This window comes from Zootermopsis nevadensis, unplaced genomic scaffold, assembly GCF_977971745.1.
Source record: "Zootermopsis nevadensis isolate Lab colony 2312 unplaced genomic scaffold, Znev_1.0 Znev_ptg000009l, whole genome shotgun sequence".
NCBI lineage: Eukaryota > Metazoa > Arthropoda > Insecta > Blattodea > Termopsidae > Zootermopsis > Zootermopsis nevadensis.
In genome coordinates, this window is record NW_028259141.1 from 4579401 (window position 1) to 4600236 (window position 20836).

The window sequence follows — 20836 nt, forward strand, 5'->3', positions numbered from 1 at the left end:
AGTAGAGCGACTGACTATGAACTGGACAAACAGGGTCCGATCCAAGATAGGGACAAAGGATTCTTCTTCTAGCCTCTGCATCCAGACTGGCTCTGGGGCCGACAATGCCTCCTATCCTTTCCCGGGGGTAAAGTGCGGTCAGGGCGTGAGGCTGACCACTCACCCCCTTCTAGTGCCAAGGTAAAGAATGAGTAGGAGCTATACCCCCTCTCCCCCAAGCACCTCCATGGTATGTAGCAAGACAGCCTTACTTTTTAGCTATATTAAAAAAGAACTATAAACAATCAGGTTCCTCATCATGCAATATCCTCCATCTGTGATACATCCAAGTATCCTCCTGTTCCTGGTAACTGACAAATTATAAAATATTATGATTTAAAGAATTGCATCTGATACAAATTTTTGTTAATATAAACATTCAACTGGAATGTATGATCTTGAGCTTTCACGGTGACTATGTACAATAAAATAATCTAGACAACGTGGTTTCCTGTGTTGAATATGTTGTCAAACCGGTAAGCTGAGCATAACAAGGCGAGCTCGTGACGTCATAGAATGTGTACAACACAGAAAATACAAGCCATCAATGTGATCATAATGAAAGAAGAGCTAAGGAGATGATACCTCAGCACAGAAAGAGCCTCATATTTATATAATACAGCAATGTTTTGAGGGACAACCACAATGAATTACTAACTGCACATATTACGAGAGAACTGCTTCAAACCTTTCACAATTTACATGATCAGCTTTCAGGTCACAACTTACACTGATGATTCCAGGCAGATCAACCAACACCATGCGCTGCAGGCCAGGACCCTTAACAGACATTGAAATCACTTCATTGCTGACAGTCTTGCCATCTCGAATACTATTCTTCATTCGTATCTCAACCTAAACCACAACATGCAAAAAAAATGCTTTCACTTGTGTTTTAATAAGTTCCCAAGGCCTTGCCTATCTGGAAAGTTAAAAATATCATTTGCTGAAACGGGTAAACCACAAGGCAACTTCTCCCACATCTAATAACAAAAATAAAGGCCTAACGAGCAGATCTACAACTTAATAAATGATCTGTCAAATGACAAGACCATGTTCAAAAAGTATTTTTGTAGTTAATGTTCCATAAAGAATAATATATCTTAAATTCCTCAAATAACATATAGTATATACAGTGTGCTCACTGATAAAACAGAACACATCTGTCACAGGGACATCATTTTCAGCAAGTTGGTTTTGTTTTATGGATTGATACTCGACACATATCACATAAATCTTGTATGGCATTGAGTCATGCAGTTCCTGCTGGGAGCTGGGAAATGACAGATGCATTCTGGTTAGTCAGTGAATGCTCTGTATGCTCACCACATTTCCATATAACTGAGACACCAACAACCATTTAACAAATTGATCCCTTAGAAACATATGGTATGTCAATCCAAATAACAGCAAACTTTGTCACTTCCTTTAAATATTTTAAAAACCAGCTTCAGGCTCATTATCACATTTAAAATACAAGAAACTTTGCAGAGTACAAACCTCTTTGCGCAGTTCTGCAAGATCAGAATCCTTTGTTAAGTCAAATTCTCTCGAGCTGTCACGGAACTGTGCAATATGGTAAGGTCCTTCACTCAGGGTCACTTTCACTGGTGCCCGGGTCATCATCTCACCTGCACCTCTGTCACAAACCAAAGCAACAATAATAACAATAACAATAATAATAAATCAATAATTCACTTAACCACATACCCAAAATTGCACTGAGTGAATTTAAAAAGCCTGCTTTCCTTATTATGAACAGAGAGTGAGGCTTTTGGTGTCATGACGTGTGTGATGTCTTGTATGTGCATTCTAAACTTTTGAACCAACTCACAGGTATAAACATCATTCCACCAGAGACCACCCCTTTGTATATTTCATAATGCCCTATCATAAACAACACACAGCAGCCATACAAATGTCTGAGGTTGAATTATACCATCTCTATCAACTGCAGCATTCTAAAATTTTATACAATAATAGATTTTAAAAAAGTGACAGATAGAAAGGAATTTTTGTTAAAGTTCTTTGTTCAGAATATAAAATTACAACATGGCAATGGTAAGAAATGTATTAGCTTTTATTTCTGTAACTATGACACCATATTTATTTAACACATTTTTGGAAAGAAAACTACTCAAATTTCAAACACAGACCAAACCATATGCTCTTTATAAAACCTGTGAATTTACCTGGTGATACAGCAACAATAATGCAAACATATTCATATACAGGGAAGAAAAGGGCTCAAACAAAATTACAATACCAAACGTTACAATCTAGTGGTCAGTAAAATAAAGTTGTTCTGTTTAACATAGGCACTTGAGGGGAGAGATGGTATGACTCCTGCTTGATCATGACCTGGGAACTAGATAGAGGTGACCGGTGAACATCATGCCCCATCTGTGCTTTGCCCCTGAGGTAATGAAGCTGGTACCCACTGGATATGAAGCTGGGTAGACCTCGAAGCCGGTATGGATAGAGAGACTTGAACAAATATTCTTTGTCCCTGCCAGGGATCAAACCCCTGTCATCCCATCTATTATCAGATGCTACACTATCTGAGTTACTCCAGCTCATCATGTGGTCAGTACACTGACTGACTGAATTTTTATGTTTTTCTGTCTTTCAATGCATATCACATAACAATACCTTACCTTACGATATGACCACATTCTCCCTAAGACTTTCCAACTAATTATTTACTAATTATTACACCATTTTATCTGAGCTACTGAAAGCATCATTACATAAATATTACATATAAGTAAATAAAACTGTTACATTGGAAGCACCGAGTTCCTTTAATACATACTCACTTATGTGGATCCTGTGTAAATGATAACAAAAATTACTCACATTGCCCCATTCATACAGATAATTCTTGTGAATGTTAAAACTTAAATGTGGTTACATACTGATATAATTTGCTTTATGGAGCAATACAGACAATTCCTACAATTCTCATGGGTGTCACTGTTTCAAAAATTAATTTTGTTATACAAAATGTTTCTAAAATTGTAATTTTATATTTACAAGACCTGAGTCTTGTGCTGGAAGTACCTGGGGAAGATCCGTGCCTGTGCAATCATCTCAAGTACAGATGTCTTGCCTGAACTTTGATCCCCCACCACTACAACTCTTGGCAAATGGTCCTGTGTGTTGTAACTAGAGTCATATTCACTGAGCTCATCAAGCACATCCGAGTACATGTCGATCAGTGACTTCTGCATCAACACAATACATTTTACATTAATCACTGTTCTCATTATTTAAATTACACAAAGAGTTGATGAAAGACTCTCGGGTAACAAGCCAAGTCAGGTGGCTGAATGGTGAATGAACTATTTCTTCCGCCAACGTTTCCAGAGCCATCTCTGCTCTCATCCTTAGGGCAGCTGCAAAACGAAACTGGCAAGTTCCCATCGGCAAGCGGGCTACATAGGACCAGTTTCGTTTTGCAGATGCCCTGAGGATGAGAGAGGAGACGGTTCTCGAAACGCTGACAGAAGACATGGTTCGTTCACCATTCAGCCACCTGATGTGGCTAGTTACCCTAGAGTCTTTCTTCAATTTCAGTCACCACGAAAGCTTCACTTTATACATACACAAAGAGTAACTTAACTATTTTTCAGCTAATGCTAAATCAGTCTTACCTTGACTTTCTTTGATGAGACTTTATTTGCTGCATGTAAAAGTATCTGCTTCCTTAATTCCTTGTTTTCTCTCTCTAAACGCTCTAGCTCTCGTTGGTACTTGATCTGGACCTTTATCAGTTCATCCTGCAGGTGATCCATTCGTTGCTGTGCAGTTTCTGCAGCAAACATGCATTCATATTACACAACACTCCATTGCATTTACCCGTTTTCTGTTGTAACACACACATGCAATAATAATACACTAACTAACTAACTAACTAACTAGATGGCTTACCGAAAAGAAGACTCATCACCGACTTAACCAAAGCCCTTCACCGGACCCTGTCCTGGGCCAACAAAATCCAGTCTCCTTCAACTCCTATCTCCCATAGATCCTGCCTGACATTATCCTCTCATCTACGTCTATATCTCCCCAGTGGTCTCTTCCCCTCAGGCTTCCCAACCAATACCCGGTGTACACCTCTTGTCCCATCCATGTACGCTACATTCCCTGCCCATCTCATTCTTCTTGACTTAATCACCCTGACAATACTGGGGGAGGAATATAAATTTTTAAGTTTGTCATTGTGTAGTTTTCTTCAGACCCCACTGTCTTCTCTCCTAGGACACTATTATATTATTATTATTTAGAGCTAAATATCCCCACACTATGGGTTTAAAATCTGCATAACTAAATCATATACAAGCAAAACACAATACAGTACAACATTATTAATTTGGACACTGTTCTCTGCCTATGGTATCATCTTTAAAATTGTGTACTGATCTTATGATAAAGCCTTCTCTGTCCTCTCCTAAACCCTTCTCTTGTATTTGCATCTGTCATATCCCTACCCTCTTTGTATTTTCCAGCACTTAACCTCTCCAACTTGTCCATGGTTTCCAAATTCAATAAATTATTATATTCTCAAAGAATTCAACTGATACATAAGCATCAGACAGTAGACAGCAATTTATCTTCCGGGTTGTAACATCATGTAGTCTGGTACAAGTTTACCAACATTTCATAGGTCTTTGCTGCCTCTGAAACATCACTAAACTTGTACCAGACTACAAGGCACTACAACCCAGAAAATAGCCATCTTTATACTTAATGTTGTGAGAACCTCAAATTCTACTATTCATTGCATATATCCATACTATTGTGTTCTTCATATGATGAACTTTTCTTGTAGTGTTTATATTTAAAGATCATGCCTAATACCCTAGTTTTATATTTTATGCCTTCTTGTCTGTCTTAACTAACCTCAAAAACATCATCTCTGCTTCATTTAATTACTTTACATGCCAAAGTTTCTGATCCATATAAAAAAGTAGCAGGTAATAGGTTTACATAATGTTAATTTTTTTCTGAAATATGTCAACTTTAAAAGGTATCTCTAAGAGAATGTTAAAATTACTTTGTGTGATAAAAAAGCCTCAACAGAGGTTGAAGATGGCTGGCTTCAGGGATGTTACAGAGCAACTTGCCATAGGAAACTATACTGAAACATCAGACAGTGCGACATCTCAGAATACAGCCATCTTCATGTTTGTGTCTGTGAGAACCTAAAATCTCACTCAACAGAGATTTATTGGAGATGCACATTTTCATTTCTGGATGATATCACTCACATGGCATTCTTTTCTAATATTTCACAAAAGTTAAGCAGTTTAAATCTCCAGCATAAAGATGGAAAATCAGCTGACCATTAACACAAATTGAAACAGAAGGCTCAGATGCTTTAAGAGTTTCATCTGCCCCTCCCCCCCCCCCCCTTTCTGACAAAATATAAAGAAAAATAAGAAATATATTTGTAATGTATGATTAACATGTGCAGAGTCAAAGCTACAATCATGTTGGCTTCGTGCAGATAGTACGTTGGTTGGCTTATTAAAGAAAATCGTCAAATGGTCCCATTTTCAAACCTAGTCACTGTCTATGGAAACAAAGATACAATTCCACACAGAATTACAACCTAGAAGACCAACAGTGATATCTTGATGACCAACAAAACCTCAAATCTCAAAATACAAAGTTACTCTATCATCCACACTGTAAGACAACTGAAGTATAAGATATACATAGATTTCAGAAGGAACTTGTTATGAAGAGAATCTGTTACATCTTATGATTATAAGATGCATGTAGATTTAAGGTAATATTTTCATGGAACAAAGTGTCGAAAACTCTAGAAAGTTCAGTAAATGTCAATTTAATGACTGCTAGTAACCTGAATACATCTAAAATAACATGCATATCAAATATAATTTCTATTGGGTCCAAATATTTTATCATATTTTCAAATACCTGTAAATAATGTACCTCATCCACATGTGAGATCATGTTTCATGGCTACAGACCAATTTTTATGTATTACATATTCATTTTGTACTGTCTGACTGAATGCTGCAGTAGAGTGATTAGTACTCCTGCTTCATATTTTAGAGGTCCCAGGTTCAAATCTCAGCCCAGAGACTGGCTATCCTGACTAAAGTTCCTTGTGGTTTTCCTCAGTCCTTCCAGGCAAATGACATGTTAGTAGAACCTAAAATGAGGCTATGACCCCTTTCTTTCATATCCTTTAAATTTCATTACTCAGTCATCCTCTCATCCAATGCTATATAGTCTACATACTGAAAGTATACATGAAAAAATATACCATTTGTAGTTCAGTGAATAGGCATCTCATGAGTGATCTCTTATTATTACACAACAACTGTCCAACAATGCATGCAACTCAATCCCAGCCAATCAAGAGATTGTTATAACTTGAATATATAGTCGGTTTCTAAATTATGTGCCGTAAATGATAAAAGAGCTTCAGGACTTCAATGTGAGTCAAACAGGTTCAACACAGGTCTAGAAATGCTTCCATAAACAGACACAGAGGGTAAATGTTCAAGGGTATATTATGTTGCAGGGCTGGTTCAATTGGCACAATGGACAAACTGTGTTTAAAAATAAACTCATTACATTTCTCATTTGCCATCACAGTGGCTGCGTGGTCTGAGGCGTGGGCCTTATGCCGCTTGGTTGCTGGGACCGTGGGTTCAAATCCCACCCAAGGCATGGATGTTTGTCCACGTCTTTCTGTGTTATGCTGTCCCGTGTATAGGTAGAGGCCTTGCGACGGGCTGATCACTCGTTCAAGGAGTCCTACCAACTGTCTAATAGATCAAATCCAATGAAAGTTGAGACCTGCAGATGCTCAAGGCACTGAAGAACAGGTTGCCTAAGTACCCTAAGTAAGTATTTCTCATTTTATTCTTCATAAATGAGTACTGAACACCAATATTAACACAGTTCTAAGACTTCAAAGTGCCCCAGTTGATTCTAAAATGGCAGTAGAGTGCACGTTTATTGAAACACTGCAAGCACCTTGTGCTAGGTAGATGCAGGGGAAATTCTGTGGTGGCAATGAAGCAATGTGTGGAAAAATCACACAAGCTTCTTGTGTTGATCAGCAAATTCATGAAATAGAAACTGTGTCAAATAATGGTTTATGGTGGTCATCCATGGATTTTATGCATACCAGTTGCAAAATAAAATATCTTGGCCATCACAAGAGGGGATCCAAGTATAAGAATCGGTATAACTGAGGATATCATATTGTGTTGCATATTAAACGGGTCACCTAAGTATCGTAAGTATTAAACATTACGTGAGCAACAACTCTATCCATATTCACATACAATGCGTTCAGACACAACAACTAATGGACACAATGGCTGCTTCATCACTGTGCCAAGGATCCTACAAATATCCTAGTAACAGATAAATGCAGCTTTACAAGGGATGGCATTATGAATTTCCCTAGCTGGCATATATTGCTAGAACTTTACATACCTGGAAACAACCAACAACAATTTTCCATAAATGTGTACTTCAGAATCTTAGGAGAATATCTCACTGATCCTCAATACCTACAATTTCTCTGTACACATTTTACCTAAATTGTCTACATGACAGTGCTCCAGGACATTTAAGTCTCGCTGTACAAGAATGGTTAGGCAGATATTATCCTGGACACTGGATATGTCACAGTCTGAAGACTCCTTACCATGGCCACCACAGTCACTTCACCTTAATCTGATAGATTTATACAGTTGGGTTTCCAGGCAAAATGTAATGTACACCAACATTGCTGACACAAGACAGAAACTTTGGCAACACACACACAAGATGTATAAAACAATATTTATACCATACCTGCAGTGTTTGAACACATCCAAGCCTTGTTCTATCAAAGTGACATGTGTTCATGCCCAACACAACACGTGTAACAAGCAAATCACTCCAAGCATTTCACATTTTTGAGATGATGAACATTATACCCTTGAACTTTTATGCTCTGTAAGTTTTCACAGCATTTCTGGACCTATGTTCAATAGATGTTTTTTTGATTCATTTTGATGCCCTCAAGCTCTCATATCATTTATGGCACAAAATTTAGAAACACCCTACAGATACATGATGGACAGGAAATAATGCATAACTTATTTTGGAAATTGTACCATTTTATCTCTAATCTACATTCATTCATCAAGCTAACTTCAACTTAGACATGCATACAGTATGGTCAGCCAGAACAAACATGCTACTGCTAGGTGGAGCCACATAAAAGCGTTTACACAAAATGTACTGCAGTGCACATGCAAATATTAAGAGTCACAATGTCCATGCATAATAACTCTGCTCTGAATAACCTAAAACGTATAATACTGATTTAATTATGGTTCAAACAGCATAATATGAAAGACAAAATACATTCCAGATGATTTCCCATAAATAATCAGTAATCTAAAACTTTGCACAACAAAAGTTGGGACCAGTAATGAGATATTTTGTGATAAGTATACTTCATAAAATATGTAGTTTTTCAGATTAAATTGAATTTCATGAATATGTGTAAATAAAATGTTCACTCTGTTCTTGTTTTGAGAATCACAATTTAGAAGATCATTCTGATATAATAACAATTACATTTTAAGAAAGAAAAATGGAGTATAATGGAATAAGAATGGTTCTTAATTCTTATAACAAACAAAAACAGTCTAAATACTTTAACCCTTTTGATTCACTCAACTGGTCATCACTAGCCTGCAAACGAGGTACAACAAGTCATTAACGGCATCTCAAATCAAAGAACATTAACTCACCTCTCTTTTTACGATCTTCTTCAATTTGTTCTGAACCAGGCTTTGAAAATGCCATCGCATTCATTTTGACATCTGGAGGGAGTTCTAAAAATTAAGTGTATAAAAATTAATAAAGAAATTTCTTAAAACAATAAAGTAAATAAATAACATGATTATGACTACAGACATTTGATGGAAATTTATGTGCATTCAGGGGAAAACAATTTCAATTCAAATGATATAAATAGCTTAAAAATGTGAAGGATGATCTAACAGTAAGGTACATACAGAGACTGTGACATGGCATTTATTACCACAGAGATATAACTGCTGCATACATACACACATTGTAACATTATTTTTCAATGTTATCACCACCTTTTTTGAGGCAATTGTCCCACTGGGAAAACAGTGCATCAATCCTCTTAGTCAAGAAATCCTGGTCAAGCACCTGTAACCAGATGTTAATGCCAAAATAAATCATTGTAATTAACAGACTTCTGCCCCAGTGATTCTAGTTTGAGTGGCCCAGAGAAGAAAGTTTGACGGTGCCAAGTTGAGTCGATATACCACTAGAACCAATGTTGGATCAGACGGGACTGTCCTACTTCCCTGTCTCTCTGTTCAAACAAGTTTCATGCCCCCTCGGTAACTGTCAGTAATACACTTCAACTCATGAATATTTGTCACATGCTATGTACATAATGGCACACAATTTAATCACCACATTTGAAATAAATTAATTTTAGTTTTTTTTTTAAAAAAAAAAGAAATAAAGTAGAGGCTTGGGAAATTATGAACTTCTATATGGCCTAGTAGTAAGCAGCAATCACTGAACTGTTATTTCACAATCAATTTCTCAACTTCATTAACACACAGAGAATTTTGCAGAAAATTTAACACCCAAATGGCTGCAGCAAATCTTGATGCAGGATGTACAACTTTTTCCACATAAGATTCAGCTGGTGCAAGAATTGAAGCCAATAGATGAAAATTGCCTAGAACAGCCTACAGGTGATTAATTATATGCCACCATGTATGTTTGTACCTTACTTTTGGAATAACCCTCCATTATTTTACATTTCTCAACTATTAATAAAAATAGTAGTATTAATGGTGAGTATTAAAATGGCTGTCTTAAGGGACTTTGCACCATGCAGTTATTAGAGACTGGCCAATGTTTTAGAGGTGCTTACTGTCCCCATCACTTTGTTGATGGAGGCAGTAAGCACCCCTGAAACTTTGGTCAATTTCTACCAGACTGCACAGCACAACATCCCAGAAGACAAACATTTCTTTAGTAGTGATATTAGAATTTAAAGTCTGTAATGTCCAATCAGAATATATCAATTGAAAAAATGTTTCCTTGTATCTCATACATCCGTGGACTTTGTTTCTTGTTTTCACTCAGTTCACAACACAAGAGGCAATAATGCTAGCCTGTCTCAGTCTTTTGTTTAATTTGCTGCAGTAACAATGCACCAGGCAAAACAAGCAACTAACATATACATAAATCAGCAACCCATCACCTACTTAACCTCTTGAGCAACAGTGTTCACACATTTAATCTTTCAACACATACTTAGCTATACAGGTTCATTAATTATAACCATCAAATTAAACTTACTCTTTATGGATACCATTTTGTTATTTTCCATTTAAATAAAATTTTAAGTTATCTATTATCATAAATTTTTTTAGAACTTTAAGCAGAATGACAGTAGTGTTCTCCTATCTCAAAAACTCTCATTGCCCATTATGTAGTTGCATGTAAGCTAAATTTTCATTTAAAAGTTGCTAGGAGATGCACAGACAGACAGAACATGTCTGTCACTGTTCTTTTTCTTCAAAAACCAACCTACAAAAAATTATTTTAGATATTTTAGGAATTTTGATAGACAGATGACAGCAGATTTATCTTTATCTGTTATTTTCATACAAAAACCAAACATTGCAGCTGAGAGATTATAACTTCTGTTTCATTGTTAGGGAGGTCATATCTGGGCCTGGAGACTGGCTATCCTAACACTCTTGTTTTTTTCTACAGTCCCTCTATGAAAATGCTGGAATAGTACCCTAAATTAGGCCACTACCACTTCCTTCCATATTCATTCCAATTTACTATTCATTAAACATCCTATCATCTGAGATTATATAGTCTGAACTACCGACACCATCATTAAAAAAGCCACAATTGCACACACAAAAACCTTAAAATATTAAAATCCATGCTTCTATGCAGAGTAACTTCAAAAGATGGAGGAAAGCCAAATAAATTCATTCATGACTGTATACCTAATTGATGCATAAACATGCAAAGAAGTTTAGCATGACTTTTATACATGTATAAAGTCTGCAGAATTTTGCTGCTGGGATTATGGCAATGTTCTGTGGAATGATAACAAATGAGAGAGGGATGGATATAAATCCATTACCTAAAAATTTACTGCAGACATTACTCTGTAAAATGTAAACCATGGTATATAACAAACAAGGGTAAATAAACTAAGTTTTTTATACAAATACATATGCAAACGTTAAACTGTCATATGCTCTTTAAACAGTAGTGGTTATTTTTTTGCAGGCTACTAAAGCATGTTTGGCAGACCACATATAATCAAATTTTCTGCACACACACAGCAATTAATTGTTCATGTTTATTTTCAAGCATATAATCAAATCTGTATTGGAAAAATCCACATTAGAGAAGAATTTGCATTACTAAAGATTTAACAGGTTAATAAAATTCTTTGGTGTGATTTAATAAAATAACCAACAGCAATAAAGGACATGAAGTTTAAGAAATCAGTGTAATAAATAAATCTACAGCTCTTACCCCAGACCTAAAGAAACTTACAAGCCACCACTCACAACATTTCAAAATCAATTTTCTGAGGGGCACCAATATTCCAAAGAGTTCTTCATACCATACCACCTAGGTCAATTTCATGTGATGTAAATTTGTTTCAGGCCATTCTTGCACTGTTATTTCCAGATATTAATGTCTTAGGTCATTCTTACATTAATATGGTACCAAACCATTGCTGCACAACATTGTCTTCCAACAATTGGCACAGGTCATTTCTGCTCTGTGATCTTAGGTCCAATTGCCGCACAATATGAACACCTGGATCCGACTGTTGTGCAACAACGGTATCCAACAATAAAGGCTGCATCATGTGGGCAGATAAACAGAAATGGCAAGACCATAAGGTGTTCTTCACTTACACCTGATAACAATGTAACATGAAGGGATTATTTTGAATCAGATAAAATGTAATGATGATCATAATCATCAGTTGGCAGTAGTCAAGGTCTACAGTGACAGACAAAAACTTTGCTGTTAATCATGCAGTCAAGGATGCCATTATTAAATGTGTTCTTTTACTTTATGTTTTATTTAATAATGCTGTCAGGAGCAAAGACTATATAGCATTCAACGAATTTAGGATTAATGAATAATGAAATAGAAATGATACAGAAGGAAGCCGTAATGCCCCAATATCTCACTATTATTACACTTCATAAACTATTTTTAATGTTTAGACATGTATTGGCACACTAGTGTATTATTATAGTAAAAAGTTTTAAATAATAATGACATTTAAATATTATATTATGCATTACAATTTGAACAGTTCCTGCCACAAAATTATTCTACTTTACTTATATAACTGAACACCTATTGCACTGATATACTGTTTAATAGCTTAATTTGGTGAAACTGGTAATGCAAATTAAAAATGAAGACAAAATGAAAAAACGTGATAGGATCTTACAAATTTCAGGATCAGGAAGGATCTGAAAAGATAAAATATTTATGTAAGACTTGAGGTTCTCACAGCGGTGAGTATGAAGATATCCGTCTTCTGGGTTATTGCGCTGTGTAGTCTGGTCGATGTTAACCAACGTTTCAGAGGTCATACTGCCTCCGTCATCAGGGTGATGAATATGCCAATAGGGTGTGAGGAGCTGGATTTATAGGCCGGGCTCCCATTGGCTCGGGGCAGGCTACACCTTTCACTTCCCGGCCTATAAATCCAGCTCCTCACACCCTATTGGCATATTCATCGCCCTGATGACGGAGGCAGTATGACCTCTGAAACGTTGGTTAACATCGACCAGACTACACAGCGCAATAACCCAGAAGACGGATATCTTCATAAAATATTTAGTTGGCTTTGCTGGTCATATGGAAAATGGATCATGTAAATACAAGCACAAACAAGCCACTTCACATAACCATGAATGCTATTCTTACTCTGGCATTTAATCAAGTACAATACTTTATTACAAATTCAATACATATTCACATATTTAAGGACAAAACAAGACCTGATGATATTAATTCTTCAAAAATCATATACCAACTTTTCTACATTACTTTCACAAAATGCCTTTAAAACAAACAACAGACAAGATGCACTGCTGACATGAATGGTTCATCAAAGTCACAATGGTTAAGTTTTTTACATTTCTCATGCTTTTAGCACCAGTTAAAAAAATGGAAGTTGGCAAGCAAATGCTTTTATTAAACACAACTGAATGTAAACTACACACCTGAATAAAGGCTTTCAACTATTGCTGACAAGCTTTGGAGACCTGAAGCATGAAGAAGAAATTAAAAAAATACATAAAAGTAACTTCTGATTGGGACATCCATGCAAATGTTCTACGACTCTGCACCCCATTAGTGCAGTTAAGTTCCTTCCAACACAATGAAATAAAATGCTACCATTAATTAACAGTTTGACATTAATGGTGCTGCAGACACAAACTTTGGTTCTCCAGTACCCACACTTTCCAATTTAAAAAAAATGAGGAATTTATAAAGACCAACCATGAAGCAGTCTTCTTTTTTTCCAAAATGGTTTGAAATAATTTTTGTCTTGCATTACAGTTTAATTTAATACCAAAACACATCTATCAAGTCCTCAGATTGTTACTTCGTACATGAATGCACATTTTGTAAAATTTCTCAAAAAGTGTTTACTGCATTTCACACATGTACACCACAGGCAATTTACACCAACAAATTATAAAACACCGAAACATTCTCATTGTTTCGTGAATATATCAAAATACGAAAGATTATTCATAAAATTAAAAGTATCAATTATGTTTGATTAAAATGGACTTGCATTCCATCTCATATTCCTCATGTATGGAGTCATTAAAAAAATGTCTTTAAAATCCATTCTCACACAGCACCACTGATGTCATGTCACAGATGGACACAAACTTTACACTGGTATCCTATGTCTTACCACTCATAAAGAACACTTAAATTTAAGTCAAGTCATAACACAATTCAATAAAAATTCTGGAGCAGGAATATATTTGAAATTTTTCACTTCTCATACCTTCTGGACAGCAAACAGTGCATTTGAGTGGTAATACAGAAGCAATCAATACTGCACAACTGTTATTTTACAGATTTAAATAATTTTATAGCAATAACTGGCTCACCTCTGAATATAATATGAGTAGTACATTTATAAGTGCATCAGCTGTTATAGCTATTTACAACTGTCTGCTACTTAAGACATATGGTCACAGAATGATGGGATATTCCTATAAAAAAGTTATAAACTGTGGAATTTATCAAAGGCTCGTAAAAAGGATAAAACGTGCATTACAATATCACGGACATCACCCAGTATATATGACTGATGATGCTTGGCAGGCAAAACCTCTTATGACTGACAGTATACCTCGAGTAGTCTAATAGGGTGTATCAAACACCTACTTGCACAATATAGGAAACAAACAATGGGGGTAGACTCATGGATAGGAGATCTACAAACAAGTCACTACAACTCTGTCATGGCAGAGTGACAAGAAGACCTCCATGGATATACCTTTAATTTTACATCTCACAGCTTGGAGCCCTCAGTGTGGACCCTGTCTTGTTGCCATTTGGTCCAAATAGACTGACACAGGGCAGACTTAAAGCCCAAAATGAGGACACAAGGCACCAGGCTACCCTGAATAGTGGCATCCCTGGATGTGGCATCTGCCACCTTGTTTCCACCAATACTGGTATGTACTGGTATCTGTGCTAAAATTATAAGGGGCTTGGAGATAGAAGTCAAGGAGTTCAGAATTTAAGAGGCCATCCATTTAAAACAAATGCACATACTTTCAATTCATTTATCACAGACCCAACTGTAAAAACAACTGTGTGATCCCTATAGGAAACCCATAGATGGTGTCTGGAGGTGTACATGCCTTGGGAAGGCCACACGTGTCAGAGGAAGGAATGAATATGAGCCAACGTGGCACAGTGGGGAGCAATATGGAGGGCACACAGAAGCTCCTTGTATCTGATATTTGCAAGATGGTTTTAACTGGAACTAAGTGCAAATCTTCTTTAGACAGGCCTGGGTTAACACTCCATAAAAGGGGTGCTTACAAAGTAATATTCCTCAGTAAGTATGTTCTGCATACTGACTTTCCACTGTACTCATTCTAAGTGCCCCTCTACTCAGATGTATTGCAGAAATGTGGATAGGATCAAGTACAGATAAAATTCTCTTAGATGCATAGGTACAGATGAAGTATCCACAGTCTAGCGACAAGTGAATGACAAAATGATAAAGCCTAAGCAATGCCATTATGTCCGCTCCCCGAAAAACACCAATTAAAAGACATAAAATGTTAAGTGACTGTTGACACTTCACCTGGAGCTGCTGGATGTGCGGTTCCCATGTCTAAAATCTGTCCTAAAAATCTAACAGTCTCTGGAAATGGCAGAGGGCTGCTGTCTAGAACGATTGGGATGTGGGAATACACCCCAGAGTCAACAAAAAATGGATACATGTGATCTTCATGGCTTAAAATTTAAAAATTGTTCTCCTGACTCTACAATAACTGGCTGACTGATAGATGGAGTTGTTCAATGGCTGGGAGAGATTTGGATTTGTAATAAGTGATGTAGTCATCAACATACAGGAAGCACATGACAATGTGATTTACACCTGCTCAATGAAGTAGCGGGCCAGTCACAGTGGCCACGTTCTGAGGTGTACACCCTGTGTACTTGATCACTGGGACCATGGGTTTGAATCCCACTCAAGGCATGCATGTTTTCTGCATCATTCTGTGTTGTGTTGTCCTGTATGCAGGTAGAAGCCTTGTGACAGATTGACCACTCATCCAAGGAGTCCTACCAAATGTCTGATTACTGAAACCTCTTAACAAAAAGAAAGGCCCTATGCTTCATGTAGGAGTGAAAAGGAAAAATAAATAAGTAAATTAATTAGTGGAACCCATATTAGACTATTCCCCCACTTAATGGTACCAGCACCTTGTCGTGGTGGTGGGGCTTGAGTACCTCAGTGATCCCAAGAGCTATGCTGGCGGTAGCATAGCTACTGGTAGGGCCTCCCTAGCCAGATTGGTCAAGGGGGAGAGGTCAGACTAAGACAGGTACCCTGGTCCTCCAAGTTGGGGGGTTTGGTCGCAAGGCTAACAACCTTGCACGGTAAAAAGGAAGAAACTACTATAAACAGAATGTATGCCAAAAATGTATTAAATGACATCTGAAACATAAGAGAAATTCACAAAGCCTGCACAATTGTCGCAACAGGGTGAAACTGTGTCTCTGTGGAAACGAGCTGCTACCAGCCCCATTGTCCAACCCCCAGACAATACATGAATGAATACAAGCAGCAGCATAATGATATGGACAAGAGAAAACTGAAGGATTGGAAAATAAATGTCCCAGTACCATTTTGTCCACCACAAATCCCATATAGACTACCCTGGGTATGAACCTGGGACTTTGCAGTGAGAAACCAGCAACTAACTGCCTGAGCTATGGTATAGCCATGTAGCTTGTTTTTTTGAAAAATATAATATAAACATAAAATAAAGTTCTGTATGCCATCCAGACTTATATGTGCACACCACAAAACACAAAACTATCAAGAGACTGTATGCTTACAATTTGCATGCAGGTGGAAGCATGAACTTACTTACTGTGAGATAACTTTGAATCCAACTCCGACTTTTCAGCTGCTTCAATGGCAGCATCTAGTCTCTTGTCGAACCAGTCTCTGAAATTCCTGTACTGCACTTCTCCATATGCCTTCAATCTAGGATCTGTAACACAGCTACTTACACTACTGGCGAGAGAAAGAATCAATCCGACAAACACTAGCATCACCAAGGTTACAGCAAGTACAGTCAAGTATGCAGCATTATGCTTCTTGAATAATTATAATAAAACTTCCTCTGCAAATGTGTTTCTATCTCATTTCTCAAGCCCAACATAAGTTTTGGTCTTTTAACCTTCTGATGGCTATGCCTTGGATACCCCAGGCCAGCACAGACTATACAACAATTTTTATGAGATCTACTCTGTCATATTTTGAGAAACAGATTAGAATATTTGTAAATGTTCTTCAAACATACAAGAGTCACATGAGCTAAGAAATATTCAGCAGACAAAACATTAACATTCCGCTGATACTAGAAGTAACATACATTGTACAAACTTCCTCAGATCCTTAGAGAGGAGGAGGAAGAGGTAGCAGAGGTGGCAGAGGAGGAGGAGGAGACATACAAGAAAGTGTATGCAATGTATTCTTTTCTGCCTACTCAATTTTCCATTGAATCTCTTTGCATATCCACAGAAAACCACACTAATGTTTCACTCCTGCTCATTACAACTCAGTTTTGAATATCTATGACACATAAACCTAGTATGAATTTATCGCAGCAAAATTACATGCCCTTTTCAGATTAAGTGTGCCAACACATACACTTACCACACCACACCCATAACTTTACAATTTCTTAGAATTACATACTTCATTAACAAAACTAAACTTTTTTCAAATGTTAAAGTAGCTGGTAGTCAATTCTAAAAAATAATAAAGCAATAACTATTCTAAGGTACAAACATCCCACTAGTATCTGCTGTCAACTGTCATAAAAACAAGGAAATTCTTAATGTGTGTTTATGGATGTTGTGCATACCATACTGAAATTAAATTTATAAGGCAATGGCCAATGTTCCCAAAAATGTTAATATGAAGATTGTTGTCTTCCGGGTTGTTGCTCCATGTAGTCTGGTAGATGTCCACCAACGTTTCAGAGGTCATGCTGCCTCCGTCATCAGAGCGCCCTGATAACGGCAGCATGACCTCTGAAACGTTGGTGGACATCTACCAGACTACATGGTGCAACAACCCAGAAGACAGCAATCTTCAGACTCACCGCTGTGAAAACCTAAAAACTTACATGTTAATATGAAGTATTTATTTCATTTAATTCTATGCAAAACTTCTCAACTTAATAAACAGTGACAAATAAACATATTAGTCACAGGTTCCAGATTACTTACAAACATAAGTTACCATGAAATATGTGATAATTCAAGAAATTCCCTAAGGTCTAAGAAAAGGAAAAATTATCAACTACATTCTGCTAGAAGAGAGACAATATACACAACATTAATAATGATGCAGATTTTCATATTTTACATATCACCAGCAGCTAAATCAGTTTCATCTGTTATATTTATCTGATGATTATAATTATACAAAAAGTTAACCTCATGAACCATTAAAAATAAATATGTATGTAAAGAATACTGGATACTAATAGTACCTAGTTCAATATTCTCCTTTACTTTGTCCTTCATTCCAAGAAGCACACCTCTGAAGGAATTCCACTGCTCAGAATCTGGGAAATAATCATTCAGCCACTTCATATCTGGGAGGGATTCCTTCCATTGATCATAAGTCTGAAATGTTATACCAAAAGGATATAAAAACCTTATGGATTTTTGTGCCAAGTGGACCAGTCAGTAGATGCCAACACTTTGGGGAAACACTAGCATCTACATAAAATAAAAGATCTTCTGAGTTTTTGTGCCATGTGGAGGTGACAGTAGATGCCAACATTTCTCCAAAATTTTGACATCTACCAACCAGTCTGCAAAACCTAGAACAATACAATCATTAAAATAAAATAAGCCTGTCATTATAATGATTCCATGAAACATGAGGCCTGACATATTGATAACAAAATAGATTCAAGAGTAATTTTTATCTAAGCTGTATGGCACAAATGGTGAGATTTTCTATGTTTCTATTCATTTCTGACATACACTATTCAATAATTATAAAGCACAAACATACAAATACACATTTTGCAGTAATCAGAATGTTTTATGACCATAAATTATTAAACTTGACAAGACTCAGTTCTTTGAAAATCAGTATGTCACCAATTGTATCAAATATGCTCTTTAAAAAATTGTTCTTTTCAAGTTTTTGTTCACACATTAAATTCAAGATATATGGAATATAACTGATGTACAAATGAATAGTTCAATGGAAGGGCAAACATATATTGATTACCTAAATGCATTATATGGTTTGGGCCTCCCACCATACCATATTCTAGGATGGTTTTTATCCCTCACTGTTCTATCTTGATTACATTCAGTCTGGCTTATATCCAGTTAGCATATAAAAAGGGATACCCAACTAATATTCTGCCCTTCTATCATAAATTAAATGTATGAACCACAATGTACAATTTTCCTTCTTATCTATACTCATAAGATATAACCTTTTAACTGCAAACAAATTGCGTATTATTCCTCAAGTGAAAAAGGCATTTCATGAATATTAAATGTAAACAATTAGATACAATAAAACCTGAATAGTCATATGAAAGTTAAACATGCATTGTAAGTAAATACACTACAATTTTAAATCCGTAAGTGAAACATAATTACCTTCTGCAATGTTATTCCTCCACTCAGGGCACCACCCAAGATTAAGTACCGAATCTTAAGGGCCCCTCTTAAAATCCGTGCAACTACCATTGCATAACCACGAGACTGAATATTTTGCTGAAATGCAGGATTCACACTGACCAAAACTGGATGAGGTTTCACAATACTTCGTAACACTGAATGACTTATTTCACGATGGGAAAAAATGATGCCATGTTTCAATGGAATTAGAAGTTTATATCTTTTTACTGCGCAAGGTATGGGCAATGGAAACTGTTTGCAGCCCTTCATCACAAGCAGCAAACCACATCTGCAAGCAAAACCTTCACTTATATCAATTCTTCCTTCAACCCAAAATATAAAATTCTAATATCATTCCTAACTTGAACAACGAGCGCAGAACATACGATATTGAAGAGGACATAGAAAGCTGAACTTTTTCAGTTTTATCAATTGCTGTGATTTATACTTTCAATTTTAAAGGGGCATCATAAATGCATGACCTTCTTTTAGAGATTTGGAATGTGTATTTATCAGAGCCACTGCCAAAATATAAGTGAACTCCTCCAAACTTATGATCTCAAAGCACAGTTCTCAAAACACACTTACAACCTATTTATTTCCTAGATCACAAATATAAACCAACACGACCCGTTGTGTTTTACATACTCCTACTGTATCTATCAATACATTATAAGAGACGAAACGACACTGATCACAATGTCGTAAAATACACCAAAAATTATAATCACATTAAATTCGTCAATAGTGAAATTCACTGTTATACCACTTGTTACATCCACCACGACACGTACAATTTAATCCACAGTGAGGAGAAAAACTGTGCAAAAATACGTTTTGTGATGTAAAACCTTGTTACATGGCAAACATAGATATATAAAATACTTGCAACGATGACCCAAGAACCAAATTATACGTAACTTATTAAGTCTAATATAAAATCATTGTCCAAGATCTTACACACACCCAAATTTTCCACAAACAATTTGTTCCATTCTGTTTTAGGTGAAAAATGAAATACTTTCAAAGTTCTAAATTCATTTAAATTAACTGCACATGAAATACAGGTTAAACATCGGCTACATCCATGTCCAACATGCTTCCCAACCCTAGATAGCCATTTTTGCCTCCTTTGCGTCTATCTGTTGCATGTTGGTATTACATTTATTATGTACCAAGGCTGGATTCTTCTTCTTTTTCTTCAAAACAGTCTTGTAAGTTCTGAGATTTTTGATGAGAA

General features: G+C 36.4%; 1 protein-coding gene across 6 annotated transcripts in view; it reads right to left on the reverse strand.

The window, feature by feature from the left end:
* The window catches only part of Opa1 (Opa1 mitochondrial dynamin like GTPase), a 35977-nt gene extending 15189 nt beyond the window's left edge, over positions 1–20788 (reverse strand). Inside the window, exons 1-10 of one of the 6 annotated variants that reach the window (XM_087345859.1) lie at positions 20772–20788; positions 19576–19885; positions 18438–18573; positions 16803–16925; positions 13380–13421; positions 8841–8924; positions 3696–3853; positions 3103–3266; positions 1540–1678; positions 769–894 (exon numbers count right to left, since the gene is read on the reverse strand). In XM_087345859.1, coding sequence (XP_087201985.1) covers positions 769–894; positions 1540–1678; positions 3103–3266; positions 3696–3853; positions 8841–8924; positions 13380–13421; positions 16803–16925; positions 18438–18573; positions 19576–19866 — 1263 coding nt within the window. In that variant the 5' untranslated portion in view covers positions 19867–19885; positions 20772–20788. Of the gene's footprint in view, positions 1–768; positions 895–1539; positions 1679–3102; positions 3267–3695; positions 3854–8840; positions 8925–13379; positions 13422–16802; positions 16926–18437; positions 18574–19575; positions 19886–20562; positions 20725–20771 lie in introns of those variants that run through there. The other 5 variants (XM_087345857.1, XM_087345860.1, XM_087345858.1 and 2 more) reach the window with 5 other exon arrangements.
* Between the last annotated feature and the right edge of the window lie 48 nt (positions 20789–20836).